This window comes from Oikopleura dioica, chromosome PAR (genome assembly GCF_907165135.1).
Source record: "Oikopleura dioica chromosome PAR, OKI2018_I68_1.0, whole genome shotgun sequence".
Taxonomy (NCBI): domain Eukaryota; kingdom Metazoa; phylum Chordata; class Appendicularia; order Copelata; family Oikopleuridae; genus Oikopleura; species Oikopleura dioica.
In genome coordinates, this window is record NC_137293.1 from 7,901,058 (window position 1) to 7,918,807 (window position 17,750).

The window sequence follows — 17,750 nt, forward strand, 5'->3', positions numbered from 1 at the left end:
CAAAAAGAAGCTTTTAATCAAATTAAAAGCCCCTGAATAATTTTAGTTTATAGTCATTTGCAAGCCACCTGAACGGTAGTTACTGTATTCATGAAAGATATTGGCAGGGTAATTTTCCTCTTCAGAGAAAATGGAACTTTTTATTTTTAAAACGTCCATCATTTCTTCGAGAGTTTTTAACGGCGTAGAAGCAGGATTTTTTATTATTTTTAATTATCTGTTGTATAAAAAAAACTTTCAACCCGGCCGGGGAAAATATTATTTTCTGCGGCAATCGAAAAACTGGGTTTTTAAAAGTGAATTTAAAAGCCGCTATTAATGCCTTTTAGCGGCTTTTGAAGAAAATTGTGCGTGGTAACTGGTAGATCATTTTTTTCTTGAATTCATTCAGATTCAAATTTTGGGAAAAAGAACTCGAGGTAATAAAGCGAAGATTGTGTACTTGTGTGATTTGAAAGAAGCGTGTTGGAAATTTTCAGAACGCAAAATTTTTTCTTGAGCAAAAAAGCAAAAATTATTCGTCAAAAATTTTCAAACAAAGGGTCCTCAAATTCGAAATCCCAAAACTCAAAAACGAAAGAAATCAGAAAAGAGTTTTATGTACATATTTTATCATTTGAAAATGATAGAATAAGGGGGATGAAATTAAGTTGGGTTTTTAATTTCGGATTTTTGATGATGTGTTGTGCTTTTGTGACTCGTTAAGCCAGGGGTGGTGTTTCACTTGGGTCAGGTTGATTCGTCGCTTTGGGTTCTTGTCCAACATCGATTCTGAGTTTGGGTCCCAAATAATTATTACTCAATTATTAGCCTGTTAACGATTTATCGGATGTTGCTCGATTATTCCTCCTTAGAGTATATAAGATACTGTACCCTAACCCATAAAATTTTTAAAATATGCTAAGATGTTAGGATGATAAAAAACTGAGACCGTTGCTATAAGATTCTTAACTCCACTGGTCAAAACCACACTATCTGGCCAGTGAACTCTTCGGGCGCAGATTTCCTCCGTCGATGCAAAAGGCAGTCTTCCTGTAACCAAACTGTAGAGAAGAACTCCACACGCCCTGAAAATTGCTCATTAATTAACTCCTCTGATTAACGAAAGGAGCGATCCTTTGATATTGAAAATTATATGATATGCATCCGCGTAGTTTTATAATTACGAAGGCATGGAGAGAGCGGAATGTAAACTCATATCCGCATGTGCATAGCGCAGATTGATTCTCTTCAGGAGTTGATTGAAAAGTTCAACAAAAAAGAAAGAGCTTCGACGAGCTGTGCTTGCTAGACACGTGGTTGGATTTTGATCGATTTACGAATAAAATCGACTTTGGAAATGGACCGCTTTTCGAATTTAAAAAAAATGATGGATCTTGCTACTCAGGAATTCGATTGAGCAAAATTAAGGTGACTTTGGAGATAAATTCATTGAAAAAGCAAAAGTTACCAGACTGTCTGTGCATATCCGTTGTATCTTCTCTCGAGGAACCACTCTGGTGGGTAGTACTGAGGAGTGCCAGCAAAATCATTGAATTCATCTTCCTTCGCGAACGCGCCGCAGCCAAAGTCGATAAGGGTAGTCTGAAGAGTAGTGGGGACGATGAGAATATTCTCGAGCTTGACGTCTCGATGAAAAACGGCGCGACTTTGGCAGTGCTCGATGCTGTCGATGATTTGGAGCATGATTTTCCTTAAAATCTTTATTATTCTTTTCTCTTGGCCGATCTCCTACTGTGACTCCTTTTCTGTCAATCTCTTGCGCTTGGAAACATAGTCGAAAAGATCCATTACTGGCGTGGGTCGTGCCATCACGACCAAGAAGCAGTCAGCGCACTCGAACCATTCCAGCACTTCAACGATCCCAGAGTGGCGTTTCTCATTTACGCGGCGGAGTAAAGCAACCTCCATCGGCACCTAAATAATAGCTAACAGCGCTGTTCATATTTTTAAAAAGGGCGGCCATTAAGTTTTCCCCTCATAATTGATATGCATAACATCAAAAAATTCAACAAAAGCTTACTTGTCGGCCGCGAACAAGCCCCCATCGCTTGACCCTGTTCCTCATGATTCTCTTGATGGCGACGGCTCGTCCATCGCGTCTCCGTCTGCCCGAGAAGACTGTTCCATTCGATGTGTCGGAAAGAACCTGTCGGAGAGAGTACAGATCGCGCAGTGTTACAGCTCGGTTTCGCTCGGGCTCTTCTTCAGATGACGAACTGCCGGAAATTGAACGGGAAGGGGACAGTGGCGGCTGCTAAATAGAAAGTTAAAAATGATCAAAAAATAAGGCCTTTTGAATCCTAAAAGCCTCTAGTTTCATAGAATATCAGTGTATTTAACTCCCTTTTATTCAATCAGACGAGGGATGAAAAATTAATCTGCCACAAATTCGGTTATAATTTTTATTCAGTCTGTTGTGGACGAGCCATAAATGGAAATGCACTGTCGACAGGTCCGAAAAAAATGTTGACGAAATAAATAAAATATTTATGTCGCTAATCTATGGAATTAGTACCGCTCCTGCAACTACTGTGTCTGACTGTAATAAGGCAGAAATACTTAGAAACCGCTTCATTTAGCGTCTGAAAAAATCAGGAAAAAATGATGATGATCGTAGAGAATAAGAAGGAAGACCTCTTTTACAATTTGAAAAAGGTAAGCTTAGAGGATTAAGAACGCGGTGGGATTTTTAATTTGAGATTTGTCGAGGTAGACAGAATTCTGAATTCATTTCAAGCAGAGTTTTCAGAGAAATATGGACTATCTTTTTTATATACTTAGAAAGGTTCGCTAATTGTCTCATAAAGAAGTCAATATTTCAGCTTATGAAAATATATATAGTTTTCTGAATAATACAGTTTGCAGTTTAGACTACTGATAATATACTTCATAGTCTATGGCTAAATTTGTCGCACCTGGATGACCAAGATTATAGTTAAATCAAGAGAGAAGGAAATAAATCCTCCCCTTCCATTTTATTTACAGTTCTTTTTGTGCGTTTTTCAGGAGTGTAGCTAACTCCACACACGACTGTAAGTAACTCTGTGGCTTTTTAAAAACAATAAAAAACAGGCTTCCAACAGAAAGCCACAAGCGGTCAAATCTATCTACGTATAGATTTGTTAACAGATTAATTTAGAGAGCACGGAATAACTACGAACGCCTGACTCAAATGGAAAATCCACCGAAAAAATCAAGATCGAAGAGAAGGAAATTTAGAAAAAGATTTTTCGAAAACACGGTCTACAGCGACAGTGAAACGCAGGAACGATTCTTAGAGAAAAAAGTTAATACAGTGATTTTGTCAGTAACTCAGCTTTTTGAATGTGACAGTAATCCTCTGCTGATGCAAAAGGAAGTCAAATTCGAAGTAGTTTTCGCTCGACACCGATTCAATGAACCTTTTTCTTTTTCTTTGTCTATCAAAAATAGAGACGCGAGTTGGTTTATATTTTCAGTATTGCAAGGTCAACCCTTTTTCTTTCTGTTACCTGCTGGTATTATCGAAAATCAAAGCGGAAACCAAATTCAATGGAAACCTTTTTGCGCGGTCGAGTCACATTTTCGCGAAAATATTGCGCGATAAATTCACCAGCAAACCCACCAAAAGTTCAACAAAAAAGTCGCCATCCGTCACGGCCTTGCATAAGAGTCGATTTTTCATTTGCTCATTTTTGTTATTTGTTGCTTATTTTTTTCGCAAAGTAGGGGCTAATGAGGGCTAATTCGTGCATTTGTTTATATTAAATAAAATAATAAAATAATTTTAACGGGCTTTTCTGGAAGCTCGTTTAAGTAGAAAATTATTTGTTTGACGTGAGAAATATTAAGAATTAAATGCAGACAGGAAAAGATGAAGCGAATGCTGAGGTAAGTCACTTTCAAAATTAGGTTTCTGCATGTATGTATCTTCCCTTATTAACGGTATAAAGAGAGTGGACTGAAATCAATGTTGATCAAACATTGTCAGTATGCGACTGATGAGCATTTGGTTTTTAGAGAGCATTTTCTCGGAAAGACTTTTTCACAAGACAATAAAACGAGGGGTCGAATATAGTAAACGCAGGAGTACAACTTATGAGGTAGAATTTTAAAGCTCATACTTTAGTTACCCCCTTTAGGCAGGCACTGATTATGCCTAGGCTCAGCAATCTGTGTGGAAAAACTGAGTCAGGGTCTGAAAGACAAGTTATCAAAAGCCGCGTGGCGGCTTTTTTTTAAAGAAGCCGCAATGCGGCTTCACCAGAACTATGTAACCAACTGATAGTCAAATTCTAGCGAAGCCGCTTTGCGGCTTCTTTTCAAAAAAAGCCGCTACGCGGCTTTTGATTACTTGTCTTTCAGACCCTGATTCAGTTCTTCCACACAGGTTGCTGAGCCCAGCATTATGCCCCCCTAAAGACGTCACATCCTTTTTCAGAACATCTACGAATACTCGCCCTGGTTGCGTCAAATTAGAAGCTCCGGGGTGCACTGGGTGCGGAGGATAATCTGGTGCACTATTATTTTCCTCGCCGCCTCGCAAAGGAAAAGGTTCAGATCTCTCTGCGGCATTTCCTCATTCAGTACACGACACACTCTTCCACGTACATGCCGAGTTCAATTTCAATTACGCAGCGATTTATTTCTTTCTCACGGTCTTGATACGAATTCGAAAATGAACCTTTCCCAGTATCCGGATGATATTCAACAGGAACTTGTTTTGAAACAAAATTGACGAGTCTTTTTATTTTTATTTCGAAAAGAAACATTGGTTTTGTTGAGCAAGTTTAATTCAGCTATGCGAAATTCAAGAGATACCCTTCCTATTTAAAGCCAGGGCTCGCTAGCCTAACAGTAGTTATCGTCGCTACTGTAAGCTATTTCCTAAGCCCGCTCAAAAGGAAGAACCAGAAGAAAACGTCACATCGGTATTTCCGAAAATTACCGTCTGCCTGAACACGATGCATTCTATGCGCAAACTTTTTAGAAATTACCCCCAAATTCTAGGGCCCAGTTCGAAATTGGATTAGCGAGGCTTAATTTATCGCAAATAAGCTTATCAAAATTGAACGCTCTTGAACGTGACCGAGCGGGAATCGGAGATTATCCGATTTAGCTTAGCGAAATTTGAATAAGCAAAAAAAAAATCACTTTTCGAACTTCACTTCAGCCCCGGATATACCCGGCGTTCACGTCAATTTCGCTCTATTATCCGCATTCTATGGGCAACTAAATGGATCTCTTCCGACTTGGGCCGCAAATAATAGAACGTTCAGGTAGTGGACTCGATTAGGGTGGAAATTAGTGGCTTCTTGGAGGCCTCGATAAAATTCTAACCGCGGTTTTCAGAGAATATCTCCAGCAGATTGACGTCCCTGAGTTTCTGCGAAAAACCAACTCTGGTATGTTCTTTTTTAGTCAAAAAAGGACGACAGAAGAAAAATTGAATTTTCGTAGATGTGGAAATTTTCGGCTGTCGATTTGGAAAGTACGACTGCAAAAATGACTGGACAACCAAACGCACTCTTTATGGAAGTTGCAAAGAAATCGTCCCAAAGCGCTTCAGAGACGACTACGGCAATGAAATCACGGCACAGTCTTTGTCTCTTCTAATGCCCTAGGTTTAAAAATCGCGCAAGGGTTGCCCTTAATGTTCTAGCGTTTCCAGAGAAGGGGGATAATGAGCTGCGGGCGCTAGAACGTTGATAATTTACGTGGAAGGTTCCTCGAAAAGAAAAATCCGACGAGCACTTCTAACTGCCAGTCTGGCCAAACGAATCTGTTCCATATGGAACGTGTGTTTGACAAGACACCCTTAATTCTTAAATTCAAGAGTAGCTCTTTTATAAACCTATCAACAGACTTATAACTTGACCGACTGGGTTTCAGGAGGATGGGCTCATTATTTGGAGGTAAGAAAACTGCCCTCAAAAACAGCTGATTCGAGGCATTCTTTCAGGGATATACCATTTACTACTCTCATCCGGACGACAACGCATTTTCCCCAACGAATGGAATTCTAGTCGCGGATATAACCCGTGGAGTTCCGGTATGTTTCCTTGACGAACTACTCGTAAGCAGAACTTATACTTATAGCCTATTGGAAGTAAAAATAGACTACTGTTGTAATTATCCATATGTTCTAGTGACAATCTTATGGTAGTAGGGATTTCCTTTTCGGCAGAAATGCCAAAAACTTCGATGGTTTTTTTCTGATTTCCTTTTCGGCAGCTTGCCGAATAGTATTTCCAATTTCAAGCCTTATTTCAGGAATACTTTTTGGCAGAACGCCGAAAAGGAAATCACAATTTAAAGAAAGCTTTTCGGCTAAATGCCGAAATGAAAATCATAATTTAAGGGATCACCCCCCGATTTTTCAAAACTTTGGCATCGGTCATTATTGCCTATTATTAGATTCCTCGTGTTCTGAGGATCATTTTGATATATGATAGTACCCCTTTACATAAATGCATCCCCGAAATTTTGGCTCCCAAAGTTCGGGAAAATGCATGTAAATTGTACTTAGCGTGAAAATCGCAATTTTTTTCGATTTTTCAAAGTCATCGAAATAACACAAATAAGGGCTCTTTCGAAAGCTTAGAATGTGAAGATTACGAATATAACAACCGCACTAGAATTTTCGGCCAATTGTTGGCGCTAGAGAGCATTCTAACACCCAAATAACGCCAAAAATGGTTTCAAAAAGTTTTACAACTAGAATTTTTTTATTCACTTATCCGATCATGCTGATTCTACCAAAAAATAAAGATTAGCGTCTATACTTTTAGATAAACTAAAAAGATTTTGAATCCTAAAGCCCAAAAAAAAGTAGATACGATTTGAAAATGACCTAAAATGGCCATTTTTCAAAATGTTAATCACTTTGACGGCCTGTAATGCATAAGCGAATGTTTTGCTGGCAAGCTGATTCTACCAGAATTTGCTCCTTTCGAAGCGGGCTTTCTAATGCGCCCAAAACCAGCTTCCTACGTCAGCTCAAAAAAAAGTAGATAGAGGTCAAAGTTGGCGAAATCGGGGGGGGATCCCTTAATGAATTCTTTTCGGCAAAGTGCCGAAATGGAAATCATTATTTGGGGAAAACTTTTCGGCAAGCTTTTTCATTCAAGTTTACATGAAAAGCTCTACTTTTAGGTAGAAAATTATCAAATCTAATCATCCCCTACCTGGGGGCTCCGCCCCCTAGGTCCTAAAATGCCGGAGTCTAGTCTAGGGTTACTTAGGGTTACCTGCGGTAACCCTAACTAACCCTAGCCTATCCCCCTAGGGTAAGGTTGTTCTGTCATTTTGCCCAGTGCCCCTAACCCTAACCTTTATTTTAGTAAATACTATAAATTAAGCATTATGCTTATTTATTCTTTCCTGCAAAATTTAAAAGTTTCCTTAAAAAATTAATGCATCACTTTTAATTTCTAGTAGGATATACTGTCTTCTTCTTTCTAGACTTTTGAATTCTTTCTTTAAAATGTGCCGAAAAGCTTTTCCGAAAAACGAATGAAATAAAGTAAATGCTTTCGGCAGATCTGCCGAAAAGCTTTCCCTCTAACAGGAAACAATTCTGATTTCTATTTCGGCAAAGTGCCGAAAAGCTTTTCTAATAAATAGGTTAAACATGGTAATACTTTTCGGCGGTGTGCCGAAAAGTAAATCAGAATTATGCCTTCAAAATGATTTTCTTTTCGGCTGCATTTGCCGAAAAGGAAATCCTTACTACGAATCTTATTCATAGAACTCATCTTGCGTGGCTCAAAATGAACAGTTGTCCCCAAATAGAATGGTTTTAGAAAAACGCTATTTTGTAACAACAAAGTTCATTTCAGATCGTGTCCATGTTTGAGAAGAGAACCCATCTCATTGGAGGGCAATACTCGAAGTGTGTCGGTAAGATCAGAGTAGAGCATTAGAGGGTCACTATTACAGTGAGTAGGAGCGCTTACTTAATTATAGCGCACGATGAGCTGAGAAAACTGCACTACTTTGACACGTACACCAAGGAGCAATGCAGGTTTCGGGACAAGTTTCTTAGCGCTTATTAGTTTTAGTAACATACTACAGGATCTAACTGTTATAGCATTATTGACTACATGTATTTGAAACACAGTCGTCATTACTGTCAGACAAGGCGGTAGGTAAACATAACGTTGTGTCAGCAGAAACCCTCAATTTGGGCCAATAAGAACGCTCGAAACAGCGCCATCTACAATGTAGACAATCCCGAAACCAAAAAATAGACAAGACTGTATGTTGCTTCAGGTCCAAGAGCAATGCGGATGTTGGCCAGCATTTCTGGTAACTTTTGGATTATTACAAAGCCAAGACTTACAGTAATACTACTAAGCCGCCGAAGCACAATCACGTCAAGATTTGCGACTTTATAGAGCACGCTGAGTGTGTTGGTAAGTCCTTTTCGATGAAAAAAAGAGAGAAGAAAAGTGGGAATTATGTAACCTTGTAAGTGAGGAATATTCTAAGCCCCACTGCTGGCGAATTTTGAATATTCAAAGTTCTGCAACTGCGCACCCAAATGTGAAGAAAGCGAGTCGTTCTGCGACTCAATTCAATACGGCAAGTACCATGGAACACGATCAGGCCAGATAAAAAAGGACAAAATGCTCACCTCCATCATGCTCTACGTCAAGCCAGAGCAGAGGTGAGTGTAACGGTCATTAAGAAAAATATGATGAGCTTTCGAAAATTCAACATTCATTTCAGAGTTTTCCGAACGGAGCAGGTCGAGTACGACATGACGCAATTTTTCTCAGGCAGCGGCCGTAAATTCAAAATTCCGTCTTGATGATGTTTGGCGTGTTTCATCAAAAGGTCTCGGACTTCAAGTGATCGAGTGAATGAGTGTTGAACAAAATCGATCACAAATATAACCCCAAAGTTGTTACTAGAATTATATTTTGAAGAAGACGCCTTTATCATCAGTTATCTCGCCAGCTGTCGCCTAATTGTGAGCCAATTTGTTGACACTGATTTCGGACCTTTCACGATAAATATTTCGGTTCTTGTTAAACTAGTTCAACTAGTTTTGCTTCATTGACCGAATTTCTTCGACAGAAAATCAAACAATTGAATGATCACTACAGTAGATGAGCTTCAGAATCAGATGTTGATAACGGGTTCAAAAAAAATTACGGCTGGAATTTTAAAAGCCGCCTTTGAGACGTCGGCGGAGCAGCAGGCCTCTTGCTCGGTATTTCGCTAACTTCGCTGTTTGGAATGCTGGACGCGATTTTTTGGATAATTGTGGGCTTCCTTGTCAAGAATAGAAGAAGGATCAAGGTAGGCCACAATAAGCAACGGTCAGTTATGTACAAAGCAGTGCTAATTTGAAAAAGCACTTCTATTTCAGCGCTTGTTCCAAGCAGCTAGGTTTGTTTTTGGTGCTGAGTTTTTAACTAGAAAGTGCGTTTTTTGCCTTGAACCTCAAATAAATGGATTTCTAAGCAAACTCAATTATTATTGCCTGACGATTATCGAAATCCGTTAGTATGTTTTGAACAAGTACATTACTAGCCAATTATTTATTGTAATTGGAGTCTGCTTAATTTGTAGCTCGAGGAAAGGTTTTGTAATTGGCCTTTTTCTAGAGGAAGATCAACAACGAAAAGAAGATTCAGTTTAAAGATCGATCGATCAGCTGCACTGGGGAGGAATTCGAGGCTTTAGAAAAAACGTCACCGGGTGAGAATGTCTCTGATTATACAGATGCGCTATTTTGTGAGCAGTCCAGTATGATCCGAAAAATTACGACTGACGGAATTAATTTTACGCAAAGACTCAAACTGTTTATTGTAGTGGCGAATTCCTGCTACTTTCAAGTCTCCTCCATTACGCCAGAAACAGGGAAGAAAATGAACCAGAAGGATCATCTTCCTATAGACAATTATTATTTTCATCAGTGAATACTGAAGTTCAGAGCACACTGTAATTGATTGGACATGTAAATAATTTTTTTTAATTATTAAAAAAATTGTATAATTTTTTTAAAAAATTTTTAAAAAATTTTTTTAATTTAAAATATTTGATACAAAAAAAATTAGAAAAAATCGTGATAAAAGATTAATTGATGTTACTGTGATAATGACTGTATAAATTTTTTTTCACTAACCTGTGGTTTTCGCTGTCTATTGACTTGACGATAGGATCCAGTGGGCGAATTATTGTTGGAGAATCCAGAGTCACTATCTCCCCACAACCTTTTTTCATTCTCAATCACTTCCATCATTTTTGTTCAAAAAAGGCGAAAGAATGTATCAAAATAAAAATGGGACGAAAACTTTGAAATCGAGCGATTGAGAGATGAAAAATATAAAGTCTAATCGGAGTTGAAAGAAAGCGTTACTTGGCGGTTTAGGGGAGTAGCACTTACCTTCGGGGTTGGTATAAAAATGCCCAGCAGAGGTTAATTCAGCCAGCGAAAGAAGTGAAAAAACCTAAATGAACGGTGAGTTGGGTTCTAGTCTCGGAATTCGGTAGCGAAAGAAGCGGACTTTAAAAGTGTCACTTCAATGTCAAGGAGCGGCGATTTCCGCTGAAGTTTCGATTTTTCGAATTTGATGCTCAAAGATATTTGAATAATCAGTTTTGGACGAGCACACGTCTCCTCTAATCGACAAATGACAAGCGGGGAGCACCACTTTTCGAAAAAGTTAGACCGTTATTTTGCATAAAAACGAGACTCCTTCTTTTTGTCTTATTAGGGGAATTAGCGACACTTCGTAGATTTTCAAAGCTATCATCATTTTTTAGAAACGAATTTCAAGATTTTTGATGTTCAAAATTTTCAACCGGCAATTTGTCAAAAAATTAATGTTATCTTAATAATAGCAGCGTATTTTTCATCCACTAAATAGTTCAAATAGTCCTTGATTGACCCGAGAGCGCATTTTGATAAGCTAGAATTGAAAAATTCAAGAGCAACTAATCATTCTTAGTCCCACTTGAATCTCGTGCTCGGATTAAAAAAAACTTATTTGAGCCGATTTTTTTTTTATCAATTTCGGGCACAAGTTCTTAGAGCCCCAGGCTAGAGGAAAAAAGAATCCGGGGAGGGATCCGGTAGGGATATCCTTAAGGAAATTGTCCGTTAAAATGGGGATCCCTATTTTAGATCAAATTCTTTTATCTGTTTTACTTTTTGGATTTAAATCCGAGCCTTGCTTCAATCAAATTATGACAAAAAGTCTCAAAGTGAATATTTTAAAAGGGCGTCAAAAAGAATAAATGTTCGGCTAATCGGAGTGAACGTGATTTTCTTGTTGCTTGGCCGCCCGGTTATTACGCCATTAAACGGTTAATTTGGAAGTTGCTTAATCGTCGCTTTCAGAAAATTTTTAAATGAAACGCTTTCAAACAAATCTCGGTTCGTTGTTTATCCTTGAAAACCGCGCCGTTGACCAACCAGTTTGAGAAGCTAATTTTTCCGGAAAAAGAATGACGAGATTAACGCTGGGCGTTAAATAAAGGAAACTCTTCAGGCGACGCTTTAGATCGAGTATGCAAAAAGAGATCCGGATAAGGTCGGAAAGCGAAAGAACCTGGGGGCCCTTAGACTAATCCGACAGATTGGAGTCTGGAGCTCTTATCGCGTTTTTTCTAAATAAATTAGAATATATTGAACTCGACAAAAATCTAGACAAGAGTACTGCGATTGAATATCTATCTGTTTAGATTGATATGATTCAGTTCTCCTCGGAAAAATATAGAAGAAATAGTCACAAATTCAATAAAGCAGAAGAAAAAATCAAAAATAAAATAAGGGAGTTCCCCATTTTAACGAGCAAATACTTCTGGATCTCCATTTTAACGGACTTTATATTCCACCACCAGGTACTCTTTTAACGGATTTTCCTAACAGCTAGAAAATCCATTAAAATTGCGACTCTTTTGACGAATATTAATGCTGCTAAAATCCTCCCAAAAGTATTTGCCCGTCAAAATAAGGACCCCTATATTGAATTGCAATAAATCAATAAATTTCCGAAATTTTTGGCTCGAGAAAATGAGTGTTCTGAAAATTAACTACTGTCTTAAAAGTTTTATAAATTCTTTTGAAAAAAAAAATAATCCGTCTGAAATGAAAGGAGCGGTCTATGTCTGGATTACATCAGAGTTAGTTTAGTTTTTTTTTGGTTGAGCCCAAAAGTTGCAAAGAGCCCCCGCAAAGCTGAGACGGTGACATCCCTTCTGGGCGTTCTATATTCGCAATTCTGCTTAGACAGCGCGTATGCACGTTCTCGGAAACAGAATCAGAGGACATTTTTGTTTGGTCGATAATTACTGTTTTGGCTAAATAAAAATCTTTCAAAACCTCGAAAATATGGCTATTATTTAGCAGCTAAGTTATTCAAGTTATTATTTATTTAATATTCCAGTGAAGTAAACTTCGAATAGTTGGAAAAATTTAAGATTTTGAGAGCATTAAATTGAATAATAAAAAATATTTTTTATCAAAAAATCTTTCTTAGCATAATTTTTGTGAAATTTAATGAGCAATAATTTCAAAAAAAAAAATTATTTTGACTTTGGGGCAATTTTTAATCAGAAATTTTAAATAGATTAAGACCAACCCAATTTTTATAATAATTTTTACAAAATTATTTCTTTGCAAAAACTAAAATTTTGACGATTTGCAGCAATTATCGAGGTCTTCTAATACAGAAGTTGAAGATCACGTGAGATTAGATAAGCCGGAAATGATTTCACTTTTAAAGAAAACTTCGACAATAAAATATCTTGAAAATATTATTTTTAGCGTTAATTTGAGAAAAAAATGAGCAGCTCTTTTTTCTACAAACCACTTTGTCTGATACTCTCAAATGAAAACTCTTTGAAATGGCGGTCTCTATCAAAGTCTCTCTTACAGTGAAGTATCTTATAAACGTCTTTCTCCGAAAAAAAAGAAAGGAAGTTGCTTACCTAAATATAAAATTGCAATGAGTCAAATTTCCGCGAGGAGGAAAAAAAGGAAAAATGCGCGGCGGGCGCGGATCCGCTCGAGGGCGCTCGCACTACAAAGATTTTCATGAACGCTCTTGAACGCCACGGCCCGACCAACGCGCTACCTCGAAGATGACCAAATTCTGATAATGCACGTTAAAACTTAAATTCGGTATTTAGACATTTTAGACCAACCAAAAATTAAAAAACGCCATTTATTTTCCCTTTTTCAATCAATAATTATCTTCCTTAGTCTGAAAAGATAAAAAGACTCAATTTAACTTCAAATACGTGCATTTTCAACGCGGCTAATATGCGGATATTTACGCCAAAATATATAAAAAAAAGCTACGGTTCAATCTCTTTCCTCCGGATAATCGAGTTTATTCCGTATTTAATCGATAATAAGCATGTTTTAACAGATCTCTGTTTCCCTCATCTACAAATTTGGGCACCATTTTAACGGAAAATCGTCTTCTTTTAACTGATTTAGGACTCTTAGCTTTGTCCAAAAGTCCGTTAAAATGAAAACCTCTCGGTTATCCGTTAAAACAGGGACTCCCAATTCTATTTCTTGCCGAAAAAATGTTGAACAAAGAAATTCTTATTATAGATTTCCTAAGAGTAAGCGATGACTTGGTAAAAGAAAGCTCAAAAATATCTTTTTTGATAATCAATTTTAATTTAGCCATTTTTAAATCATCTCTTGTTCTTTCCCAAAGTTGTCACATTAAACAAGTCCCGTTGGTTTTTCACTGCGGTTTCTACTGTGGTCAAAACTGGCTGATCGTGATTTACGAATTCGCGCAATTCTATCGTCTCCAGCCGAGAGGTGATTTGCTCCAACGTGATAATTTCTGAAGCCGAGAACTCGAGAAACTCGTAATCGCCCAAACACTTAAAAATTATGCAAGGCGAATTCGAGTCTCTGGACTCAGTAAGTTTATTCTGGCTAAGTAATTTAAATAAACTCCCGTTTTTAGCGTCGTTTATTTGACATTTTGATAGCCTGAAAACGCAGAAAGTTTTCTAATTGGTGTAAATTTATTTCTTATCAAGTTATCAGTTGTCGAGGTACTCGTCTTCGTCCAGCGAAAATGTAGGCATCCGATTATAGTTGAGTCGTTTCAGTGCGAATTTCGTCGCAAGATAAAGTGCCACAGCGATTGTAGCTGTTATAAATACTGTCAGAAGTGCCACGCCGCCAGTAGAACATTCGTCCGTAGATTCTAGATAGAAAGTTTGCTAAGCCAAATTATTAAAATTTCCTGTTCGCTTTTTGATTTCGAGAATCCTTCCCTTTTTCCTTTTTAGTTTAAAAAAAAAGGTTTTCTTCGTTTTTTATCACTGATTGCACTGCACTTGATCTTGTCTACCTTTCTACACTATTTTTCAAGAAATAATAAAGAGATACCATGGGAAATGCAGCTGAAAAAGGATTTTCAAACGGAAATGTTCGCAATTTTTTGTCTAATTTTTAATGATTACTATTGAGCATAATTATTAACTAATAACATTTGATTCGATAAACATGTGTAACATTCAAAGAAAACCCAGAAGTGGATCGAATCCTTGGGGATCTCAAGAAAAACGAACGAGAAGTTCTCGCTGCGAAAAAGAACGCAGCTAAAGCTCAGCAAAAAGTCAAAATGCTCCAGAATAAGCGCTGGGACTTGGAAATCGCGTTGAAAGACGCCTATAAAAAGGCTCTCGGAAAAGGTAAATGTCAACAACATGTGATAACTTTTATCAGTACTTTTATCAGTAATTGAAAGTAAAAATAATTTTTAGACAAACGACCTGTGTGCCTAAGACCCAACGAGCTCGATGCCGCAGCTTCCAAAATCGAAATCACTGAAGACTCTTCACTTGAAGTACAATTCAGTGAAGAGTACCCCCTTTAGCCAAATTTTGACTGAAACCTCCTTTTCTCCGAGAAATCGTTGAGAATAAAATTGAAAAAACTTGCTGGTCATTTCTCTCAATAATTTATTAGAAAATCGGAAGAAGCTTATTGTAAATTCCCAATTTCGCTTCTAAATTATTGCTCTAGTAGACCTACCTTCGTTCTCGTGGCAAGTCCGTTGAGCCAGGTCGCGTGGATCATCGCAGCTAAGCTCGACTCTCAAAGGGCTCAGGCCACGGCAGCAACCGGTTTATTATGCGAATTTATTGAAGCTCCACGCTGATAAGCAAAGTTAACAAGTGGGCTTGAGCTTCTTGAGCTACAGCTTGATCTGATAAACTTTTTCGATGAACGCGGATAACCTGGCTGCCTCTTTTTAGGCTTCATAAGATATCAAGAACTCCTCTTGGTATTTCAACCATTAAACTAGAATTAAAGGTGTCAACATCGATTTCGTCAGGAAACAAGGGGCATTTAGTTTCTGAAGAATTAGATAATTTCCTCCAGAAAGTATCAATTTTCGATAAAAAGTTCACTTAATAAGTGGCAAATTTTGATTAACTACTACCATGGAGTTGAGCTCTAAAGGGAGATTGGAGAATCTGAGCGACGCTGGCCCTGAGCGTCGCTCGATCTGGAGCGCGCGCAATTTCGCGGCAAGAGCACCTAGTCATTGCAAAAACCCTTGTCGGCTCTCTGATTGGCCGAAACATCAGAAAATCTCGAGATTCACATCTTCAGAATCTCGAGATTCTCCTCAAGCGCAAACCAGGCGCTAAGGAAAATTTCTAGACTTCCCCGAGAGTGATCTGCGCGGGAAACGGGGAAGCGGATCGGAGGCCTTCTCCCTAAAGCGTTCAACTCCATGGTAGCTAAGTTTGGCTCATTTTCGCTTGAAATTTTAAACGTGAAGGTCTAAGACTCTAATAGCTGATATTGATGTTTGAGCAGTCGAATCCTGGTGTAAACAAGGGCATTGTTGATTTCATCCCTTGTCGAGCATAGGTCACAGTCGAGAGGGTTGTTCAGCAGCGCTAGAATTTGAGAATCAGTTCAACGAATTTTTATTCAACTAAATTTCATGTTCGCAGAAGAACACAAAAAATGGGCAAGTAAGGGTAAGTTTTGTTTATTGTTAAAACAAGAAGCTAGAGACCTAATCGCGGAGCTAAGTTTTCGTGAGGTTTGCTTGAAGATATGTTTATTCTTAGAAAAATTTCTAGCTCCGAAATAATTTTTCCAGATGGCCTCAAGTAGTTTCTATCTGATAAGGCTGTTATGCACATTTTGAAGGCGCAGGTAAACTGAAAAATCACCTGGCAGATCAGCTGCTCTCTTTTATAAAAGCAGAGTACAATCGCTTTGAGAATTATACAGTATAAAACTTTGAAATGACAAACTAAAGTGTCTATCTTTTGTAGCCATTCATCTGATTTTTTTTTCCCAAATATAAAAAATGCCCTCTATATTTGTATTGAACTGTGTGTTCTTGTGTGTTTTTTAAATTAAAGTTGTAACAACTTCGGTGGAAATGAGACGCAAATTTGTACTCACCCAAAACTGTATCTGGAAAAGCGGACGACACGTTGAACGGGAGCGAGGCGATTTTGTTATTCGACAAGTCTGTGTAAAGATAGCCAACTCATAATCAATGTATTTCTTGAGCATTGCCGCTAGTATCGTGTTTTGGAGTAAATACGGGTTGCTTTAGAAAATATTGCTATCCTGGACGAAATAGGTCAAAGGGAGATTGAAGGTGGCCGGTATTACGGGAAGGGATGAGATGGAGTTGCCGAGGAGTCGGAGGGTTTGGAGATTTTCTGAAAGAATTCTAGGGCAGAATCGACGATGAATGGTTACCTAGCTGAGAGAAGGCGGACCACGAAAGATACCGGAGGTGGTTAAAGCTTGATAAGGAGGTAAACGATTCATTCACGTTCGCGATAAACAACAGTAGATGTCAACAAAATATCACTTTACTGCTGATGACGAGGAGACCGTCTTCTAATGTTTGTCTAGCAGGTATCTAGTAATGTCATAGATCTTAGAGGAGTTTGTTCAATTTCAGGAACGCGTCGGTCCGATTACGCGCGTCTGGTGTTGAATTCAACACTCCACAGCCAGCGAGAAGGATAAGCTCCAATTGAGCTCTAGTTTGACTTTTTCGCCGCTTAGGCCTTTTTTATGATTTCGGAAAAATGTCGAAATATTTCAGATTGAATTTAAAATTTTCGGTTTTCATATTCTTTGTTTTAAAAAGAACGTGAGAACAGTGTTCAAGCGTAATATGGAATCTCTGTGATCGGATCCTGTGGGCTTTGTGGCGGTGTGCCCGAAGGATCGAGCCGGATAAGCGGCTTCATGCGGCTGCCCGGAACATGAACGTGAACCGCGCTGATATCAAAGAACTCGCTCGGATAATTTCGGATCCAATTATGCCGCCCCTTCCCTGAGGTCTACTGATGCAAGAGAGGCGGGTAAGCAGGGAACTTCTTCGAGTCCGAGGAATTGAAGACTCAACTGGAAAATGATTAAAATAATAGAATAAATAATACAAAAAATTCAAAAAATGATCTTACCTCTTCCAGGCTCGTCATGTTATCAAAGAAATCGTCTTCGAACTCAACTCTGCCGCATTGCTTGATATCTAATTCTTCAAGAATCGTAGCAATACTGTAGCTAGGTTCAAAAACGTGAAACGCTTTCTATCCCGAGTGTCAAGCAAGCACGAAATTGCTGCTTTCAAGTGCTTAATTTTCAACCTCGCCTATTGACGTCGCTTCTGTTCAAACTCTGCCCGTTTTCAGCCTGTAACTCTGCTAGAAAAAAGTGCTCAAAACAGAGTTAGGTCTCTAATTCACCAAAAAACGTTTGAGGCAATTTTCCTTTATTA

General features: G+C 38.3%; 3 protein-coding genes and 2 long non-coding RNA genes across 6 annotated transcripts; 3 read left to right on the forward strand and 2 right to left on the reverse strand.

The window, feature by feature from the left end:
* Nucleotides 1-295: 295 nt before the first annotated feature.
* LOC145702276 (serine/threonine-protein kinase pim-1-like) lies at nucleotides 296-12,963 on the reverse strand. Of its 2 annotated transcripts, XM_081779493.1 has the most exons (8): nucleotides 12,931-12,963; nucleotides 10,382-10,445; nucleotides 10,121-10,327; nucleotides 2,024-2,257; nucleotides 1,736-1,917; nucleotides 1,451-1,693; nucleotides 937-1,067; nucleotides 296-771 (listed from the first exon to the last, which is right to left on the reverse strand). In XM_081779493.1, the coding sequence occupies exons 3-8, from the start codon at nucleotides 10,235-10,237 to the stop codon at nucleotides 659-661; spliced, it is 1,020 nt and encodes a 339-aa protein (XP_081635619.1). In that variant the 5' UTR covers nucleotides 10,238-10,327; nucleotides 10,382-10,445; nucleotides 12,931-12,963; the 3' UTR covers nucleotides 296-658. The 2 variants fall into 2 exon arrangements, with proteins under 2 accessions (XP_081635619.1, XP_081635621.1); XM_081779495.1 differs by lacking the exon at nucleotides 12,931-12,963 and having other exon boundaries at nucleotides 2,024-2,254; nucleotides 10,382-10,501.
* LOC145705186 (bile acid-sensitive ion channel-like) lies at nucleotides 5,852-8,797 on the forward strand. Its single transcript, XM_081782638.1, has 8 exons — nucleotides 5,852-5,897; nucleotides 5,945-6,034; nucleotides 7,824-7,884; nucleotides 7,951-8,008; nucleotides 8,235-8,292; nucleotides 8,342-8,399; nucleotides 8,476-8,653; nucleotides 8,716-8,797. Exons 3-8 carry the CDS (start codon nucleotides 7,833-7,835, stop codon nucleotides 8,795-8,797), a joined length of 486 nt encoding a protein of 161 aa, XP_081638764.1. The 5' UTR covers nucleotides 5,852-5,897; nucleotides 5,945-6,034; nucleotides 7,824-7,832.
* LOC145705543 (uncharacterized) lies at nucleotides 9,192-9,944 on the forward strand. The gene is made up of 3 exons (XR_014134604.1): nucleotides 9,192-9,291; nucleotides 9,600-9,693; nucleotides 9,808-9,944. It is a non-coding gene; the product is annotated as an uncharacterized LOC145705543 (long non-coding RNA).
* A 1,403-nt stretch (nucleotides 12,964-14,366) lies between the features above and the next one.
* On the forward strand, nucleotides 14,367-14,918 carry LOC145705190 (uncharacterized). Its single transcript, XM_081782647.1, has 3 exons — nucleotides 14,367-14,409; nucleotides 14,500-14,670; nucleotides 14,743-14,918. The coding sequence occupies exons 1-3, from the start codon at nucleotides 14,367-14,369 to the stop codon at nucleotides 14,853-14,855; spliced, it is 327 nt and encodes a 108-aa protein (XP_081638773.1). The 3' UTR covers nucleotides 14,856-14,918.
* A 1,669-nt stretch (nucleotides 14,919-16,587) lies between these two features.
* LOC145704129 (uncharacterized) lies at nucleotides 16,588-17,532 on the reverse strand. The gene is made up of 3 exons (XR_014134426.1): nucleotides 17,437-17,532; nucleotides 16,718-17,377; nucleotides 16,588-16,677 (listed from the first exon to the last, which is right to left on the reverse strand). It is a non-coding gene; the product is annotated as an uncharacterized LOC145704129 (long non-coding RNA).
* Between the last annotated feature and the right edge of the window lie 218 nt (nucleotides 17,533-17,750).